The sequence below is a fragment of the Mustela nivalis genome (genome assembly GCF_964662115.1).
Source record: "Mustela nivalis genome assembly, chromosome: 1".
Classification (NCBI taxonomy): domain Eukaryota; kingdom Metazoa; phylum Chordata; class Mammalia; order Carnivora; family Mustelidae; genus Mustela; species Mustela nivalis.
The window spans coordinates 186,146,579-186,163,697 of record NC_139020.1 but is presented as its reverse complement, the minus strand read 5'-3'; the positions used below and the strand labels follow the sequence as shown (position 1 = coordinate 186,163,697).

Sequence of the window (17,119 nt, the reverse complement as noted above, 5' to 3'; positions counted from 1 at the left end):
TAATAATTGCTAGAAAGTCTGTATTTGGACAATTACAACAACACTGTCAACCAACTTAAACTAATTGACATTTAGAGAGAATAAGCCAAAAGAGAGAGAATACGGAATCCTGAAAATATTCAATTAGGTCAGTAGTAGTAGTCTTGTTTGAGAGTCTGTGCCAATCTGAGTGGTGTTTTGGAGATTTGCAGGGAGGAGAGACAAGTGTGATAGTTTTGAAGAACAAGGTCTACAGTAGTGACACAGCTAAGAAAATGGAAGAAGAGAGGGGATTTTTAAGAAGCACGGCTGAGACTTATAAACTGTATCCCCTTCACATTTTGTTGAAGCATAACAGGAAAATCAGATTTGCTGTAAATTACTCTGGGTTGGTGTACTATGGTTCACTGACTGAATCCAAAGTGGCATCAGGGGAGCTCTGCATTTCTTTTAAGTTTTTGGTCCTTTGTTAAGGTAGGAATAACACAATTCTAGACCTGGCTTCAATGTTTAATTTCATTTGGGCAAGTCTGTTCACCACTCCACATCTGTTTCTCTGTGTGTAAAGTGGCAATTAATTCATTCACTTATTCATTGACACAACGATTAGATTAACTTATTGAACTTTTACTACATGGCAGGCCCTGTAGTAGAGACTTTGAATAGTCAAAGAGACAAATGTCCTTACTGACAAGGAACTCACAGTTCAATGGGGGAAGAGAGACAACAAATCAATAAACAAAGAAATATATGGTGTGTGAGATTGTGATAAGGGCAATCCTGAAAATAAGGCACAGTAAGAGAAAGAAAGAGGACACAAGTGGGACAGGTAAGGAAGGCATTCTGATCTGGTAGAGATCTGCAGAAATCAGGTGAGCTATGTAGAAAGCTGTGTGAAGAAGAAGATGAATCCAAGGTAGAGGGAAGGGTGGGGACAAGGGTCCTGAGGTGCGGGTGCACCTGGAGTCTTTTTTTTTTTTTTAAAGATTTTATTTATTTATTTGACAGACAAAGATTCACAAGTAGGCAGAGAGGCAGGCAGAGAGAGAGGGAGAGAAGGCTCCTCACTGAGCAAAGAACCCAATGCAGGGCTCTATCCCAGGATCCTGGGATCATGACCTGAGTGGAAGGCAGAGGCTTTAACCCACTCAGCCACCCAGGTGCCCCGCACCCGGAGTCTTTGGGGAAGAGCAAGGAGGCTCATGTGGCTGGAGGAATGATCAAAGTCAGGGAGGTAGTGGAGTCTTTATAGCCATGGTAACTAAAAGGGTTTTACTCTGAGAGGGGGTATCATTGGAGGTTTTCCAGCATTGGATTGGCATGAGCCGACTTCTGTGTTAAAAAATATTACTCTTGGGTGCCTGGGTGGCTCAGTTGGTTAAACACCAACTCTTGATTTCAGCTCAGGTCACAATCTTGGGGTCCTGGGATTGAGCCCCACATCAGGCTCCATGGAGTCTGCTTGAGATTCTCTCTCTCCCTCTGCCCCCCTCTTTGCTTGCACTCTCTCTTTCTCTCAAATGAATAATAAACAAACAAACAAACAAATAAATGTTTTTCAAAAATTACTCTTGCTTCCTGGTGGGAAACAGAGTATAGGGAAGCAAGGACAGCAGTAGGGGGACTGCTTACAGAGTAAGGGCACAAGTGAAGGGGAAGAGGATTGGAGACTTGTGTCCAAATGGTGATATAGTGGTGGTGAGGAGAGGTTGAACTGTAGGTTTATCTTATTTGCAGTGAACAGAATTTGCTGCTGGATGAGATGAAGAGCAAAAGTGAAAGAGAAATGTCTAAGATGACCCCAATTTTTTTGGTCTGAGAAACTGGGTGAAGGGAGCGGCCACTGGAGATGGGAATATAATGATACCTAGTCTCGATGAGGCTATTTCAGAGATAAAATGAGAAAGTGCATGTGAATACATTTGCTGAGCTTGAAAACACTATGTGGACATAAAATATGAAAAATTACTCTCTGAGGACTTGCTCATTGTCAAACAGGCCCAGATCCTAATGTCTTAGGCCAGAAAGTAGCATTGACTTTCTTACTAACATTTTTCTGTTCAATAAGGAAAGTTATTCTGAATGGCCCAGTGGTTCATTCAAGGAACCACAGTCCACCAGCAAGGACTCATTCACAGTAATTCTGATTTTCCTTTTATGTTTTTATAAACGTGAAAGTAGATTCAATTTATAACCTCAGTCAAGCTTTTTAAAATTTCCTTCTCTCTACTATTCTTTAAGCTTTAACACTATTCTGATATTTCTCTCCTTTACCACATAATGGGGCTCATTGAAGCTATTTAAACTTCAAATGAAAAAAAAAACAAAAAAAACAACTGCAGTCCACAGTAAACATTTTTACTTTCTTTGAGTCATCTCTTGCACAACTAATGCTGCGCATGCCTGATTTAGGCCACACTGGTCTGACAGTGTTAGTAAAAAAATCATTGCCTACTTCTCAGGGCTCCTAGAGGCCTTCCTTGTTATTTCCTAGCAGAGCAGTGATTTTTATATGGCAGTCAGTAATATGAAATGGCTATGTAAACTGTCAGAAGGGAGTTACATATTTCTTCTCTCATCCACAGGGTCAAGGTAGCCTAAAATGTCTCAATAATTTTGCAAATGAATCAAAAGAAAAATTAGTGAATTCAGATCAGTTACTTCAGTTTCCAACACAGTAAATGAAAAGAACATGGGAAATGGGAATGTGTTTCATAGAGAAATTTTTTTTAAAAGATTTTATTTATTTATTTGACAGAGAGAGATCACAAGTAGATGGAGAAGCAGGCAGAGAGAGAGAGAGAGAGAGAGAGAAGCAGGCTGCCTGCTGAGCAGAGAACCCGATGTGGGACTCGATCTCAGGACTCTGAGATCATGACCTGAGCTAAAGGCAGCGGCTTAACCCACTGAGCCACCCAGGCGCCCTCCATAGAGAAATTAATACCCGTGCAAGGTGTACTGTGGAGCTTAAATGTGGGAGTACTTGAAAAACTCCTCGTTTGGTGCTTCAAAGGGGCTGAGTAGGTCAGTTGAGGTACTGATCTTTGACAGAAGTTTTAAAAAACTGAACTTTTGAGGATACATACATTTAGTCATACTTTAGTTCTGTCTCTCTCTCCTACTCTCTGTCCTACTCTCCTCATTTCTCTCTCTCATCTCCTTTCATCTTACTCATTCACACTCTGCTTCTTTTAGCAAATAGTTACTAAGCATTTATGGGCCAGTATTTTGCTAAATATTCAGAATCTTTTCCTGTGTGCTATAGAGACCTAAAAGAATTCTCAAACCTATTGTCTTGAAACTGGAATCTTTACATCAAGGGGGAAGAAATATGAGGGAGAAATTCCACTAACATTTTTAGAATATATGCTAGGAGTATGGTAAGGAGGAGGAAAGCTGACTTCACAAATATTTCATGAGAATCTTCATGAGATGATAACTTGATTGAAGTGAAGCTAGCTGCCCTTCATCATGGATGGCTGAAAAAAGACTACATGTGTAGCAAGGGTCTGACTCACTCTCCACAGCCTTCCCATGGCCTCAGGCAGAAGAGTTTTGGCATAGTCCCCTCTCAGGCTCTGGGAACAGTTTGGCTTCGAGTTAATGCCATGCAAATTCTCTAAATCCATGCCAGAGCTCAGGTTCAGTACTGGGCCTCCCACTTGTTGGGAGACCTTCTCTTTTCTGGAGTTCCTCATGCCTGATTGCCTCCAGGGCCCTGACTGGGAGGTATCTATCTTTCTCTGGAACCTTGAGCATTCCATGTTCCCTAAAACTCCAAGGCACCAAAGCGAGAATGCTGTTCTTTATTCCCCAACCACATGTTGCTGTGGTCTGCTCATCTGCTGGGGAGTGTACTTCCTATCCTGACCATTCCCTCCTGGACCTGTTTAAAGTCTCTATTTAAATGTCTTAATCAGTGGCTAGTCCCTGGTCTTGGGTTTTTGCATTCCCCATGCCTCTAGCACATAACCAATTCTCAGTTTTCCTGTCAATTTTATCACTTTAAGCCATCTCATAAATGCACACACCCCAAAGAGAATTGAGATGTTTCTACTGAGCAGAGGGCTAAGCAGAATGACACCCAGTTGGCAACTGGTACCTGCAGAATCCCTGAAAAGCAATCCACTCCCTTCCACTGGTTAGACATCCCCCCATTCGGAATTATATGGCCCAACTTCTCTCCAAACGACCACATTTACTGAGATAGTAGGGTCCAAGCAGTTTAATAGGCCATGGCATACACCCAGTTATCAATAAACATTTTCTGCACAAATCATTGATCTGTGAAATGAAGCTTACTTCACTTATTCTTTTTATGCTACTTGAAATCACTTAATCGTTCATGCTTCTCAACCTTAAGAAACTGAAGGTGATCATACATTTTTTATGTTTTGGTCATTTATTTAAAGACTACACTAAACACTAACACTGGTTCAATGTGAATTGAATGTCTGAATGTCGCTTATGGCACTTGCTCACATCTCTTGGACATGGTTGTTACAAAGATGCAAGTGGAAGATACATAGAGTCTGAAAGATCTAGATGCCACTGAAGAGGTACATGAAGTCAGTAAAACCTCCTGAACCAGAACCACCCAGCATGCTTCTGGGAACATTTTGGATCGTTCTAGAAATCCTATTAGAAAAGAAGGAAATTATTCTATCTTGATAGCACAAAGGCACATACAGTAATCGTAAGAACTGAGAAAGTTTATAGTAATCGCTCATGAATCCTTTGTATTTCCTTCCACGTAATTTTTAAAAAATATTTCAGGAAACGGATGGAGATCTCCCTAAAACTACCACTTAGAGAAGAAACACTTACCCAGAATGTTTCATGTTCTGAGGCTTATCCATTCGGACAGCAAGTTTGATTTTGAGGTCTTGATCGGGGCAGTTTTTGGAGACTGTCATTTTGTGCCACTCTGACTGTTTGGGGCTGTTTGGGGTGGGATGGAGAATAACCTGTAGGGAAAAAGGACAATGATTTTAGCCAGAAAATGGAAACCTGGTCATGGGCGTGTTTTTAACAGATGAGAAACTTTGCTGCTGAGAAGCTGAGTGTCTTGTCCAGCTGCCATAGCTAAGGGCTTTTAAATAAAGCAGAACCCTGGATATCAGACTCCTAACCAAGGCTCCGTCTACCAACCGTGGCTGCCTCTTGCCAAGCAGACCAGCTCGAAGACAGAAATGGTGTTCTCTTGTCCTCTTCTCTCTCCCAGGCTAATTCAATAAAAGTCGAGATCAGCGGTTTCTGTGATATAGTTTTTGTATTTTTCCCCAAATTCCAAAGTCCTAAAGCAGCCTGGAATGGACGGTGTTCACACACGACTCTCTCCCTGTAAGAACGCGGATGTGCAAAGGAAGAAATACCCTTACACCTCAGGGCACCTCTCTCCCACTCGTCGTTCCACTCCTCAGGGTTCCTTCCCGTTCCAGGAGGAGGAAGGCCGCAGGGGAAAATGGAAGGGACTTTATGGGAGGGATGAGAAATGCGAGACCTACCCAAGGGAAGGGTCTTGCTGACACTCACACATTGGCACAGCATTTCGCCAGACCGTGGCACCTCGGTCACGCCACACCCACTCTGTCCTGGCTTGAAAGGCCTCAGACACAGCGGGAAGCCTGGGCTCTTTGAAAGCGTCTTTCACTGTGTGCTTCCGAGACGCCACTCCCAACGGGAGCCTCCTGCTTGGTCCTCACTGCTTCCGGGGCCGGAAATGGGGCAAGGAGAGGGTAACTCAGCACACCCCCTTCTTCATTTTGCTTCCTGAGTTCTCTAGAGCCACATGGGATCTGAGGAACATACACTGTTCCTCAGGAGTGAACGATGTGGAAAATCCCCTCAGCTGAGGGAACAGGCACTAAATAGGGGCTCAACAAAAGCTGGGCTTGCTAAGATTTGCTTTCATGGTGACAGCGTGCCCTGGTTTGTTGCCTGTGGGCTTCGGCTGTTTTCACAGCAGCTATTTTCTTTCGGTGCTGGGGAAGGCAGCCTCTCTCCCGGGTTCCTAACAACCTCCGCAAGGGACAGGAGAGGTTCGGAGTCTGAGAGGCCGACCACCCGGCCTTACCACAAGCTTGGGTCGTGGGGCAGGACGGAAGCAGAGGGCTTCTCGCGAGAGCTTGTGGGGAGAGTGGGAGCTGAGGGCTTCTCGCGAGAGCTCGCGGAGTGGGTGCGAGCTGAAAGCTTCTCACGAGAGCTCAGGAAGGGCGAGAGAGCCGGGCGGAAACATAAAATCCGCAGCTCTGAGGCGCCTTGTTTGTGCTGATTTTTCGCTCCTTCTCGTTCCAGGCGTGACCTTTTCCACGCTCCACCCCTCCATTACATCCTCTCTGATGAAAAAAAATTGATCCGTTTTTGCTAAACGCAAAAATGGAGTCTTCTCAACGTCTTACGACAGAATTGAAATAGGAGGCCTGATTTTTCAGACCTGAGGCTGCCAAAGATTTTTTGATCACGCCCTATGCCGGCAGAATTCGTTGACCCAGTAGCCCAATCTCTCTAAATATATTGCTATCGATACAAAAGTACAACACCATTGATACATAAATATAGAAAATATCATTGTATATTTATATATGTTATATAAATATGTCATATTTACATTCTGTTTACATTATATACTTTGTATTAATATATACATTGTTACATATATCATAAAATATACATAAATAGAGAAGTCTTAAAAATGAGCTAAATAGGGGCACCTGGATGGCTCAGTGGGTTGAAACCTCTGCCTTCAGCTCAGGTCATGATCTCGGGGTCCTAGGATCGAGCCCCGCATTGGGCTCTCAGCAAGGAGCCTGGTCCCCCCACCCCCACCCCCACCTGCCTCTCTGCCTGCTTGTGATTTCTCTGTGTTAAATAAATAAATAAATAAAATACTTAAAGAGCTAAATATAAAAAGCTGTATTTTCAAGTGTCTTGCTAATTGTGGTGGCTTTATGCTATGATTAGCTATATTTTAAGGGCACCCTATATATTTAGGGCAAGGCTCACTGTTCATGACACTGGAAGTAAATCTCAAGTAGTCTTGTAAATCATTTCAGAATCTCTTGACTGACGTCTAGCCTCTCTGATGACTTTGGCAGTGAATTTCTCTCACGACGCGGATGACAGCATGCCTGCTTAGCAGGACGGGTGTCAGCTCCACCGTTTTCACGCTGTTTGCCAGGGATGCAGTACTAGCATCATCCTAAGATGATAGCACGTCTGTAGGAATCTTTGCAGGCCACTTACTCATTCTGCGAGGGTTAATTTAGTTAAAATTCTATCACCAAGAGGATCAACTGACATAACTGGTACCAGCGAAGTGTAATATTTTGTAGGATGCTGGGAGCAAGGAAGTCAGGGTGCTGCTGGGCAGCGGACCTCTCCCTCCCCTCAAGGGAATGCCTGTCTCTATATGTCTCTCTATATAGTGTTCCATTTCCTGAGACCCCTGCTTTCGGGAGATGGAGAGAGGGGCTGCTGCTGATCCCAGGGATGAGGACACTGTCTCCTGAGCTAGTCTGGCCTGAGGGGTTGGGGAGCAAGGTTGATGTGCTGGGAAGCCAGGAGGGGGAGGGGCTGGTAAGAGAAAGCCCAACCAGGGCCAGAACAGCAGCAGGCAAGGCCCTGAGCCTCCTTCTGCTCCTGCCCATTTGGCAAAATCAAAGCAGGAGCAGCGCTCTGGGCACCCGGAGCTCGTTAACAGGCCTTCCACCATATGGATTCTGGGCGTGTTTCCCACTGGCAATATGGTGTCCATTCGCCGACACAAATGACCACAGCTCATTACTGGCCCTTCCACAAAGACTTCTTCTTCCACGTGGTGGCTCCCCAGGGAGACTTCCTCTCAGGGGTGGATGGAGAGATGAGGTCACTGCAGTTCTCCTCCATCTTCATCTCCACCCTGCCATGTGCCTGACGGGTCGACGACTCCTTTGTATGTGTCAGGCCTGCTGAATTATTAGGGTCCTCCTGGGTGCACATGAGCCCTGAGCAGTCCAGACACCTCATCTGGACATTCCAGGCTGCTAATCAAGCACTTTGTCATCTCAGCTGAGGCCCATGTGTGCTGTGCTTTGATGTGGTGATGCTGATGTGGGAACACAACCCACTCCATGCAGTGAGCTGCATGCTGGCCAGTCCCAGCTTCTCTCAGTTACCTGGGCACGTGGGCAGGTCCTTCTGGGGTGGGGGGCTGCTTTACCCTGAGCTTTTACCTGGCTAGTCCTCTCCAAGCCTTAGCCTATATATCCTTCTTACTTCTGTATCTACCTTCGACCCCAGGAAGGCATCCCTGACCTTCAGACTGGGTTACATCCCCTTGCTGTGTGCTCCCAGGTGTTCTTTAGAGACCACTTACCACATTGCACTATAATTTCTAGTTTTTATATCTATATCCCTTAAGTTTTTCGAAGTCAGAAATTTTTGCCTGTCATTATTTCTGTTTGTTCTGTGCATGTCACAAATGATGGTACACCATGGGCTCACAATCCTATCCCATGAACAGAAGTTTGATAATATTACAGTATTGGCAAGGGTTTAAAGAAACAGTCACGCCTTTTTTTTTTTTTTTTTTAGATTTTATTTATTTATTTGACAGAGAGAAATCACAAGTACACTGAGAGGCAGGCAGAGAGAGAGAGAGAGAGAAGGAAACAGGCTCCCTGCTGAGCAGAGAGCCCAATGCGGGACTCGATCCCAGGACCCTGAGATCATGACCTGAGCCGAAGGCAGCGGCTTAACCCACTGAACCACCCAGGCGCCCCACTTATGCCTTTTGTGGAAATATCAATTCATGTGTACTCTTTAAGGGACAATTTGGTAGTATCTGTCAAAATTCAAATTTCATTCAGCTAAACATTTTTTTGAAAACTATCCTACACACACACACACACACACACACATATGTGCAAAGAAATAAATTCAAGGTTATTCTTTGAAGCATTGCTTATTCAGACAAAGACTGGAAACAATCTAAATATATTATGATACATCTATACATGAAATATTACACATCTGTGAAACAGGAAGCATGTCAGCATAGGCTAATATGGACTAATCTTCAAATATACAAATATTTCAAGTTAAGTACAAAGCACTATGTATACAGTAACTTCCAGCTGTGCTCACCTTTTCCTTCCTTCCTTATTCTTTCTTTCGATGTATATACATATGTTTGTGGTTGAACATGCTTAGAATACTTGGTGAGGAATACACAATAAAGTGAAACAAGGTTTTTCTCTGGAAAAGCTACTTGGGCAAGGTGGGGGGAATCATTCATTTTCACTAATATCCATTAATTTTTTTTCAGTGGATGAATTACTTCTTCAATTAAAAAGGTTGATTAAAATGAAGCATAATGAACAAGCTAGATATTGTTGAATGATAGAACATAGCAGTGGGATTTTAAATGTGGCTGTGTCCTGCTAAGCTTGGGAACAGTTAGACACATTCCCTCAGGGGTACAAGAAATTGCTTCACTTTAAACAAGAAAAGCAGAGTCATCATCAGCTGCTGCGTGCAGAGGTCCTGCCAGCAGAGGGCGCCCCCGCTGGCACAAGGACCAGCCATGCTGATTCCACGGCAACCCCGGGTAAAGTTTCTTTGGTAGGAAGAGTACATTCTTTTTTTTTTTTTTAATATAAACTTAAAAAAATTTTTTTTTAAATATTTTATTTATTTATTTGACAGAGATGACAAGCAGGCAGAGAGGCAGGCAGGGAGCAGGGGGAAGCAGGCTCCCTGCTGAGCAGAGAGCCCGATGTGGGGCTCGATTCCAGGATCCTGGGATCATGACCTGAGCTGAAGGCAGAGGCTTTAACCCACTGAGCCACCCAGGCGCCCCAGAAGAGTACATTCTTATCTGGGAAAATACATAATGGGGTTGGAGGAGAGAATGAGTTATTAAGAAATGAATAACTGTATGGGGCAGTGGCAAGCCTGTGGCCTTCCCCACAGCAGTAGAGCCAAGAGTTTTATTTCTGCATAGGAACAAAGTGGTACAGTGGAAACGGCCCTGGAGATGAGTCAGCATCATCCCTGGCACATTACTTAGCTCCTCTGGGCCGCAGTGCACTCGTCTGGGCAGGATAAGCAATAACTCATCAGGGTTATCATGGAGCGTCAGGGAGAGGGCTTCACGGTGTCCTCAGGGCCAGGCCCTGGCCAACGGCAAACGTATACAGTGCCTGGGCAGTGCCTAACTGGGTGGATCTGGGGAAGCTTCCTGCCTTTCGTGGGAATCTGTTTTCTCACCTATAAATAAAAGGGTTTGACTAGCCCAGTGGGCTTAACTTTCCTAAGTGGAGACAGCTTTGAGAAGTTGGTGAATGCTTTAGACTTGTGTCTCCAGAAAAATGCATATATGCCCCTCCCCACCTCGACATTTGCAAACGATTTCAAGGGGTTCCTGGATTGTGTGGAACCTTCTGTGGACTCAGGCTGAGGATTGCCGGACTTGCCACTTCTAACATTAATATCCTGGTTTGCATCTTAGTAATACGATTCTGGGTCAGCTCTATAGATGAAAGCCAGATTAAGTAAGTCGGCACAAAAGGATGAAAAAAGAAAGCCTGCTTACTGTGTTCTTCCTGGCCTTGTTAGAAGTGTGTGCCTGTGTGCTTGTCTGCAGGTGTTCTCACCTTATTCCACTGACATACTAGGGGGCTTAGAGAGGTTGAACATTTGGCCGAGGCAACAGCTTTCAGAAGGAATTATGAAATCAACCAGTATGCAATGAAATGTACTGGGAGTCTGTGCTGGGCTCGGGGTATAGGGCAGTGAACAGAGTAGTTTAGGTTTCTATGCCCATGGGGTTTTTGTTGTCTAGTATAGGAGACAGAAGCCAAAATTTCTGTAAATCCCTCTCTCTTTCTCTCCTTGGTGATCAAATTTAGTGGACAGGCGGGTGGGGTGGTGAATGAAGGAAGATGAGCAGTCAGGAAAGGGCTCTCTGAGGAGGGGGCAGCATCTATGTAAGGAAGGAGGCAACCTTTTGAAGAGCTAGGCAGTCCGGGGGTGCTCCGGGCAGGGAGAAAGCCCCTCTGATGCAGGAAAAGAGTGGTTTATTCAGTGGACTGAGAATTGTCCCCAGTGCTCTTGAGAATAGTGGAGGAAGGGAAATGTAGCAACAAAAGAGGCCGAGGAGGTGGGCAGAAGCCAGATCACATGAATCTTTGTAGCTGTGCTACAGAGTTGTAATTTTATGGTAAGCAGTGTGGAATGATGGAAGCATTTGAAGTCAGCAAATCTAACTTACATTCTGAAAATAACGGCTGCGTGGTGCAGAGTTGATAGCTGAGAGGTAAAAAGAAATGTCTCTATTATAATTCTCAGTGGTACTCAAAGGGACTGGGGCCTCCTTTTGGGATGTTTCAGAAATCTGGGGGACATTTTTGGTCGACAAGGTAATGGTGCTGGACTCTGTTGGTTCTGTATGGCCGGGGCCCAGAGATACTACACACCATGCAGTGAATGAGATGCTTCTCCTCAGTGAGGAATCGTCCTGCATGTTACCGGACTTCTGAATATTCCCACTGGGTATGAGTGGAGGTGGAAAAGCCTGTTTGTAACGAACTGAGTCTGGATCTTAAATCTTCTTTACATATTGTTAAGAAGAAAACCGCAGGCATCAAAGGATATCCTTTGTTCCCAAAATGGTGCAGAGGACATAATCTAACTTCACTTTCAACCTCCCCCAGAAATGTAGTCTTAACGGGTCCATCAGGAAGTTTTTGGTCAGGGCTGGTGAATCTGCCACTTGAGCCCCCTCCATCCCTCAAAGAGAGACAGGGTCATCTGTATGATAAGACCTCTCACTTTCCCCCCTAAAGGAAAGCCAACTTGCCTAAAACAATCCTTTTCTTTTGCTGATAATTTCTCGCCCCATCCTCCTTCTACAGAAACTTTGGTTATCGTGCATCTCCTTGGAGCCCCCTCTACTTGCAGAATTCATGAATCATTTAATAAGCAATTAGATCCTTAAACTTCACTCCGTTGAATTTTTGTAATTTGGAACAATATACACTCAAAGTATTTTTGGTGCTTTTCCAGGGAAATTGAGGAAACTTTGTTACCAAGATTTGTGTGCCATTTCAAGAAATCCAATTACTGACATTTAAGCTTCAGAGGTTCTCCCCTCCAGGGCAGGTATTTTGGCCGTGACCTTTAGAGTGGTTCACATTCCTTCTTTAGGTCTTCTAGTGCGGTTGTCCCTAAATCTTTACATTTTGAAGTTATTGTTCTTAACTAATTCCCTTTTATTTCTCCTTCATATTATGTCATTGTATTGATTTTTAGATTGTTAGATGGGTCGGTTTGTTAAATCATGTAAGAATTTCACTTCAGGATAGGAGGGTCATTGCAAATCTTTGCTCTAGAGAGTTTCTGGGTCTAAGGTTGTGGAGAACCCCTACTCTGACTTCTGCAGCATGCACTATTGGTAGTCCAGATTTAAAGAGGAGAAACAGAGGGTTGGAGAGGTTGAGGGACTTGCCCAAGGTCACACAGTCAATGGAGAGTAGAGCCTGTGGATTCAAACCACAGCGGGACCTATCCTACTTGGCAATGCTGCCTATAGGACCTGGGGACACCGCTCCTTGTGATGGGGAGCGCTTACCCGTCCGAGCTCCTTGTCCTCCAAGGCCAGGACGCCTGTGCTCTCTGTGAACAGCTTCACCTTTACAGCAGGCAGTGCGTGGGTTGTCGAGAAGTCGCCCTGGGTGCCCCAGCTGCAGACAGAATCAAAAAGGTCAATGTAGAGCCGTCTGCTTTGACAATGCTAAACTCAGCTGCCTTCCTCCCGAGTAGGGGGAATGCAGGGTTAACCCGAGGCAGCACTGGCTGTCACATCCCCCTCCCCTTGCCTCCCCTCCAAAGCTGCCAGAGTGACAAAAAGTGTTAATTAACTTGTTAGGCAAATGCAAGACAGATGCTCAGAAAGTTGCCACGGGTCTTCACAGAGCACTACAAGGAATCACTTGGAATTAGCATGAAATGGAGTTGTCGAGAACTTTCCCCTGTGCATTTGCTATCCTTACAAATGATTTCAGAATTAGCACAAATATTTCCTTGTATCCTTTGAATCCCTAGTTCTTGAAAACTGCAGTTCTAGACTTTGAGACAGGGCTTCATTTGGTCAGAGCCAACACCTGACTTTAAAACGCGATGTCAGTAGTCATGGGGCGGTGCAGGGTGGGGGGGGGGCATTTTCTCTAGTATTCAAAGATGAGCTGAATAGAAGAATGGATGGAACTCAAAGGAGTGGAAGGTAGAAGGAGGAAAAGAGGGAAATGTTCTTCCCCACTGGTCTGTGGGAATCTGAGTCTTAGATCTCCTCAGAGCAGAGGGTGGCTTAACTAGTATCTGGGTGGGGTGCCAGGTGGGGCGGACACAAACCTCTGATGGGTCCCTCAGTTGGGACCTTTTCCTCTACTCATCATTGTTATCACAGAGCCCTACTATCCATTCTGTACCTGCCATCAGTGCAGTCTTCCAGAAGTGTCCACTGGATTGCACTGAACCCCCAGGGTGAAATCCAGATCCCTGTGTATAGTCTCCCACTTGCCTGCTCCATCTGGGTGGGGGGTGGATTGCACTGGGCTCCCAGTGTGCACTCCAGACCCCCTGCGTGTAGTCTCCCGCTCGCCCACTCCTACCTGTGCCACCTCAGGGCCCCTCCAGGCATGCCCTCTGTTGGCAATGCTTCTCCCCACCTAGCTGCCTTTTCAGAGCCCAGCTTCAATAACACCTTCCCATCCCTGGTCTCCCAGTCTAAATGTGGGCCAGTGTTAAACTCTCTGGAACACACTGTTTCATTTTCTGTCCTAGCAATCAATGGATTTGTAATTACTTATTTCTGTGTGATTGTTCAACAGCTGAATCCTCTGATGGGGTGTTTTTTGCTTATGTTGCATACTTAGCATAGTGCTTAGCACATAGAACACACTTAAGAAATATTTGGTGAATAAATAAGTGATGCTAAATATACATTCTTTTACACAACTAGGAAACAGGAATAGACATAATTTTGTATAGGTTTTTTTTTTTCATTTAGCTTTATATGATGGCTAATGTCCATACTGTAAATTATACATTAAAATATTATTTTTAATGACCCTATAATATATAGTTCCTTATAGGTATATCATAATTTATTTAACCACTGTTCTATTATTGAGATGGGGCTGGACATGACTTTTTAAACTTCATCTTTGGGCAATATCATAAACTTCATCATGGGCAATATCAATAAACATTATGCTGCTCTTATAATGCTGCAGGAATTCTGCTCATCAATGAACACTTTCAAGTCTTGGGACATCAATTCCCAAAATGCTTTCCACAAAGGTGGCAACTATTGTCCCAGCATCTGGGAATGAGTGCAAATCACAGGGCTTCTTGCCTTCACGGGTTGCCTCTATTCACTTTTCCTCTGGCTTACTTTGTCTTTGGTGTTTTCATGGGCATTTCTTTGACAAATAGCAGGCTTGACTATATTATTGTTTGTTGGTTGTATTTCTTCTTTTGTGAATGATAGAAATGACTTCTAGTCTCCATGTTGTGCTCAAATAAATCCTGTTGATTAAACTCTAGGATGTGAGGAGTCCAGAGAAGGCTGACAAGATAGCACCAAAAAAAACGGAGGTAAGGAGGAGCCCAGATTGGGACCCAAGGGATAAAAAGTCATTGAGGAAACCCAACAGTCATGACTGAGAAAGGGAGAAGACATGCAAAAGGACAGGAGACAGAACAAGAAACAAGTTCCAAACACAACAGCACAATGTTAGATGTACAGATAGAAGCTCCTAATTTTGGTCATCAGCTACTGCAGAAGACTCCTAAGACAGGGACTCAATTTACTAGTAAAAGCAACTTGACAAAGTATAGGGTTTTGAATCAGACACCTTTATTTCAAATCGCGGTTAGTCATTTGCGAACTGTAGGACTTAAGGCAAGTAATCAACGTCCCTATTCCTCAGAATGCTCAGCTATAAAGTGGCCTCATTTCAGAGTAGTGAAATAATAAAGATAAATAAAAATAAGATAAAGATAAATAAATAAAAGTAAGGATAAAAAAAATAAAAAGTAAGTAGTAACAGGCTTGAAAGAGCATGAGAACCCAACAAGTTTTGGCTACCTTCCTCCCCAAGATAAGGATATATAAGATATATTCTAGTAACTGTGATGATCACTTCTATTTTGTGTTATCTATTCAAAACATATTAAGAATCTATGACATTGCCTTCCTACTATACAATGTAAGTAGTGAGACAGTTATTATCATCCCCATTTCACAGATGAGAAAACTGAGAAGAAACTCAAGATCTTGCCCCTTTTATTCCAGTGAATTTTGACCAAGCTTTCTAGAACCCAAATCCCTTAATTCCCATGTTACAGCTCTCCCTGCTGACACTGTCATTATTATCAGTAATAAACATTATTAATAATTAGCCATATTGGCAAAAACCATGATCATTAATTTACTCTTTGTGATAAATTATGCTATTAATCTCTTTGAGCATTTATCATGATTGGTCATGGAGATGAGGAATATTCCTTCTGGAAATCAAAAGAGTTCTAGAATGAGATGCCTTTACACCAAGCCACAAAGAGGCCTTGATCTCAGCGTCCCAGGGGTCCCCCACACTGTGTCTCTATGATTCTGTTGTTGGGACTCGTTGGTAGGGGTTTTTCTGGCCTGCTCAGTAGGCACTAACTCAGTCTGCCTGGACCCCTCCTGCTACCAGAGGATGCTCAGCTCATCAGACATTCAACATGACTCAGACTGTGGGGCAGAGTGAGGCCTTCATCCTGTCAGCTGGATGCAATTCAAGCCATTGGAGGCTGCCCTGACAGCCCAGTCCCTTTGGATACTGAGGCTTTTCCTTTCCCCCAGACCTGCAGCTGTGCTTTTGGCTTCCCACCATAACCCTTGGCTCACCTCAAGTTTTTAGGCCACTGCTGAGTCCTGATTTATCCATCGGATCTCAAAATGGCAGCCTGGCCCAGTGAAGCAGCCCAAAAGAGAAAAGTCTCCCATCTAATCGGGATGGGCTATGTCATTTTCAAGTCCTGTGCAAAATGAAAATATGGGGCTCCTTTTTCAAAAAGCAGGAGGAAGTGCCATGAAAAGTACTAGAATATGGAGTCTCTCTTTCTCAGAGTAGTTCTGCTCAAATGCATGCTCCACTGTCCCACTGAACTTCACTTAACAAACAGGTTCAAGGATAAAGTAATTAATATCAAGATGACAACGCAGAGCATTAAACCAAACATTGGTCTGAGTGTAGGGCCTGTGTAGTTGCATGAGTCATAAGCCCTTGAATAAGGTTCTGGGTTCAATGACACCCAGTCTGTTTAGCTGGGACTGAGGATGTGTGATGCAGTGGAAATTGACTGTCAGTGGCATTGACATAAACCTTCACCTTTCACTATAGTCCTTGGTCTTTGTAAAAGAACGACTCCTGACTTCCTTTTGGAGATGCTTCCTATTCATAGAAGACCCAGGGAGATTTAATGATAAGCACTCTTTCCTGTCCCTGTCCCCTTTGGAAAAAAAAAAAAAAAGTCATAGAAATGTCTACACTCTTTCTCTTTTTCCAGCCACAGAGAGACCTCCCTTTACAACAAACACCTAGTATTTATTCAGAGATTACTATGTGCTAGGCACAAATTCCTCTCTCGAAAGTGTTACTCAAGCATACATGCATTTTACTTTTTTAAGTCCTCTTGGCCATCCTGTAAAATGCTTATAATGGTTACTCTCACAGTCCCAGACAAGAAACTCAGACTCAGACAGGCTATAATGATGTGTCCAGGATCACATGCAAGGAGCAAATGGCTGTCTGACTTCACAACTCAAACTCAACCTCATCACCATATGCCCCTCCTCTCACATTCCACCAACTCACTGCTCTGTGCCTTGATCCAGTTAAATCAGTTACTTCTAACTCAAGAAAGAGTTGTCTCAGGATTGATAGGACTCCGGGCCACTAAGGCTTCTCAGTTTAGATTTATTTCATATGTTCCATCTACTTCGCAGAGGGCTACCTACCCTATAGACAAATTAGTCAGCAGTGCAAGCATCCAAAGTCTTGGCCTTTTGGAGAGGCCACACATCATTAAATGGATCTATTTCTCAATG

General features: G+C 44.0%; 1 protein-coding gene across 20 annotated transcripts in view; it reads right to left on the bottom strand.

Annotated features, from left to right (window-relative positions):
• Window positions 1-17,119, bottom strand: part of CADPS (calcium dependent secretion activator) — a 469,696-nt gene that overhangs the window by 177,951 nt on the left and 274,626 nt on the right. For all 20 annotated transcript variants that reach the window (XM_082727404.1, XM_082727406.1, XM_082727407.1 and 17 more), the window contains exons 7-8: window positions 12,593-12,704; window positions 4,807-4,946 (exon numbers count right to left, since the gene is read on the bottom strand). In XM_082727404.1, the coding sequence (XP_082583530.1) occupies window positions 4,807-4,946; window positions 12,593-12,704 (252 nt within the window). The remainder of the gene's footprint in view (window positions 1-4,806; window positions 4,947-12,592; window positions 12,705-17,119) is intronic.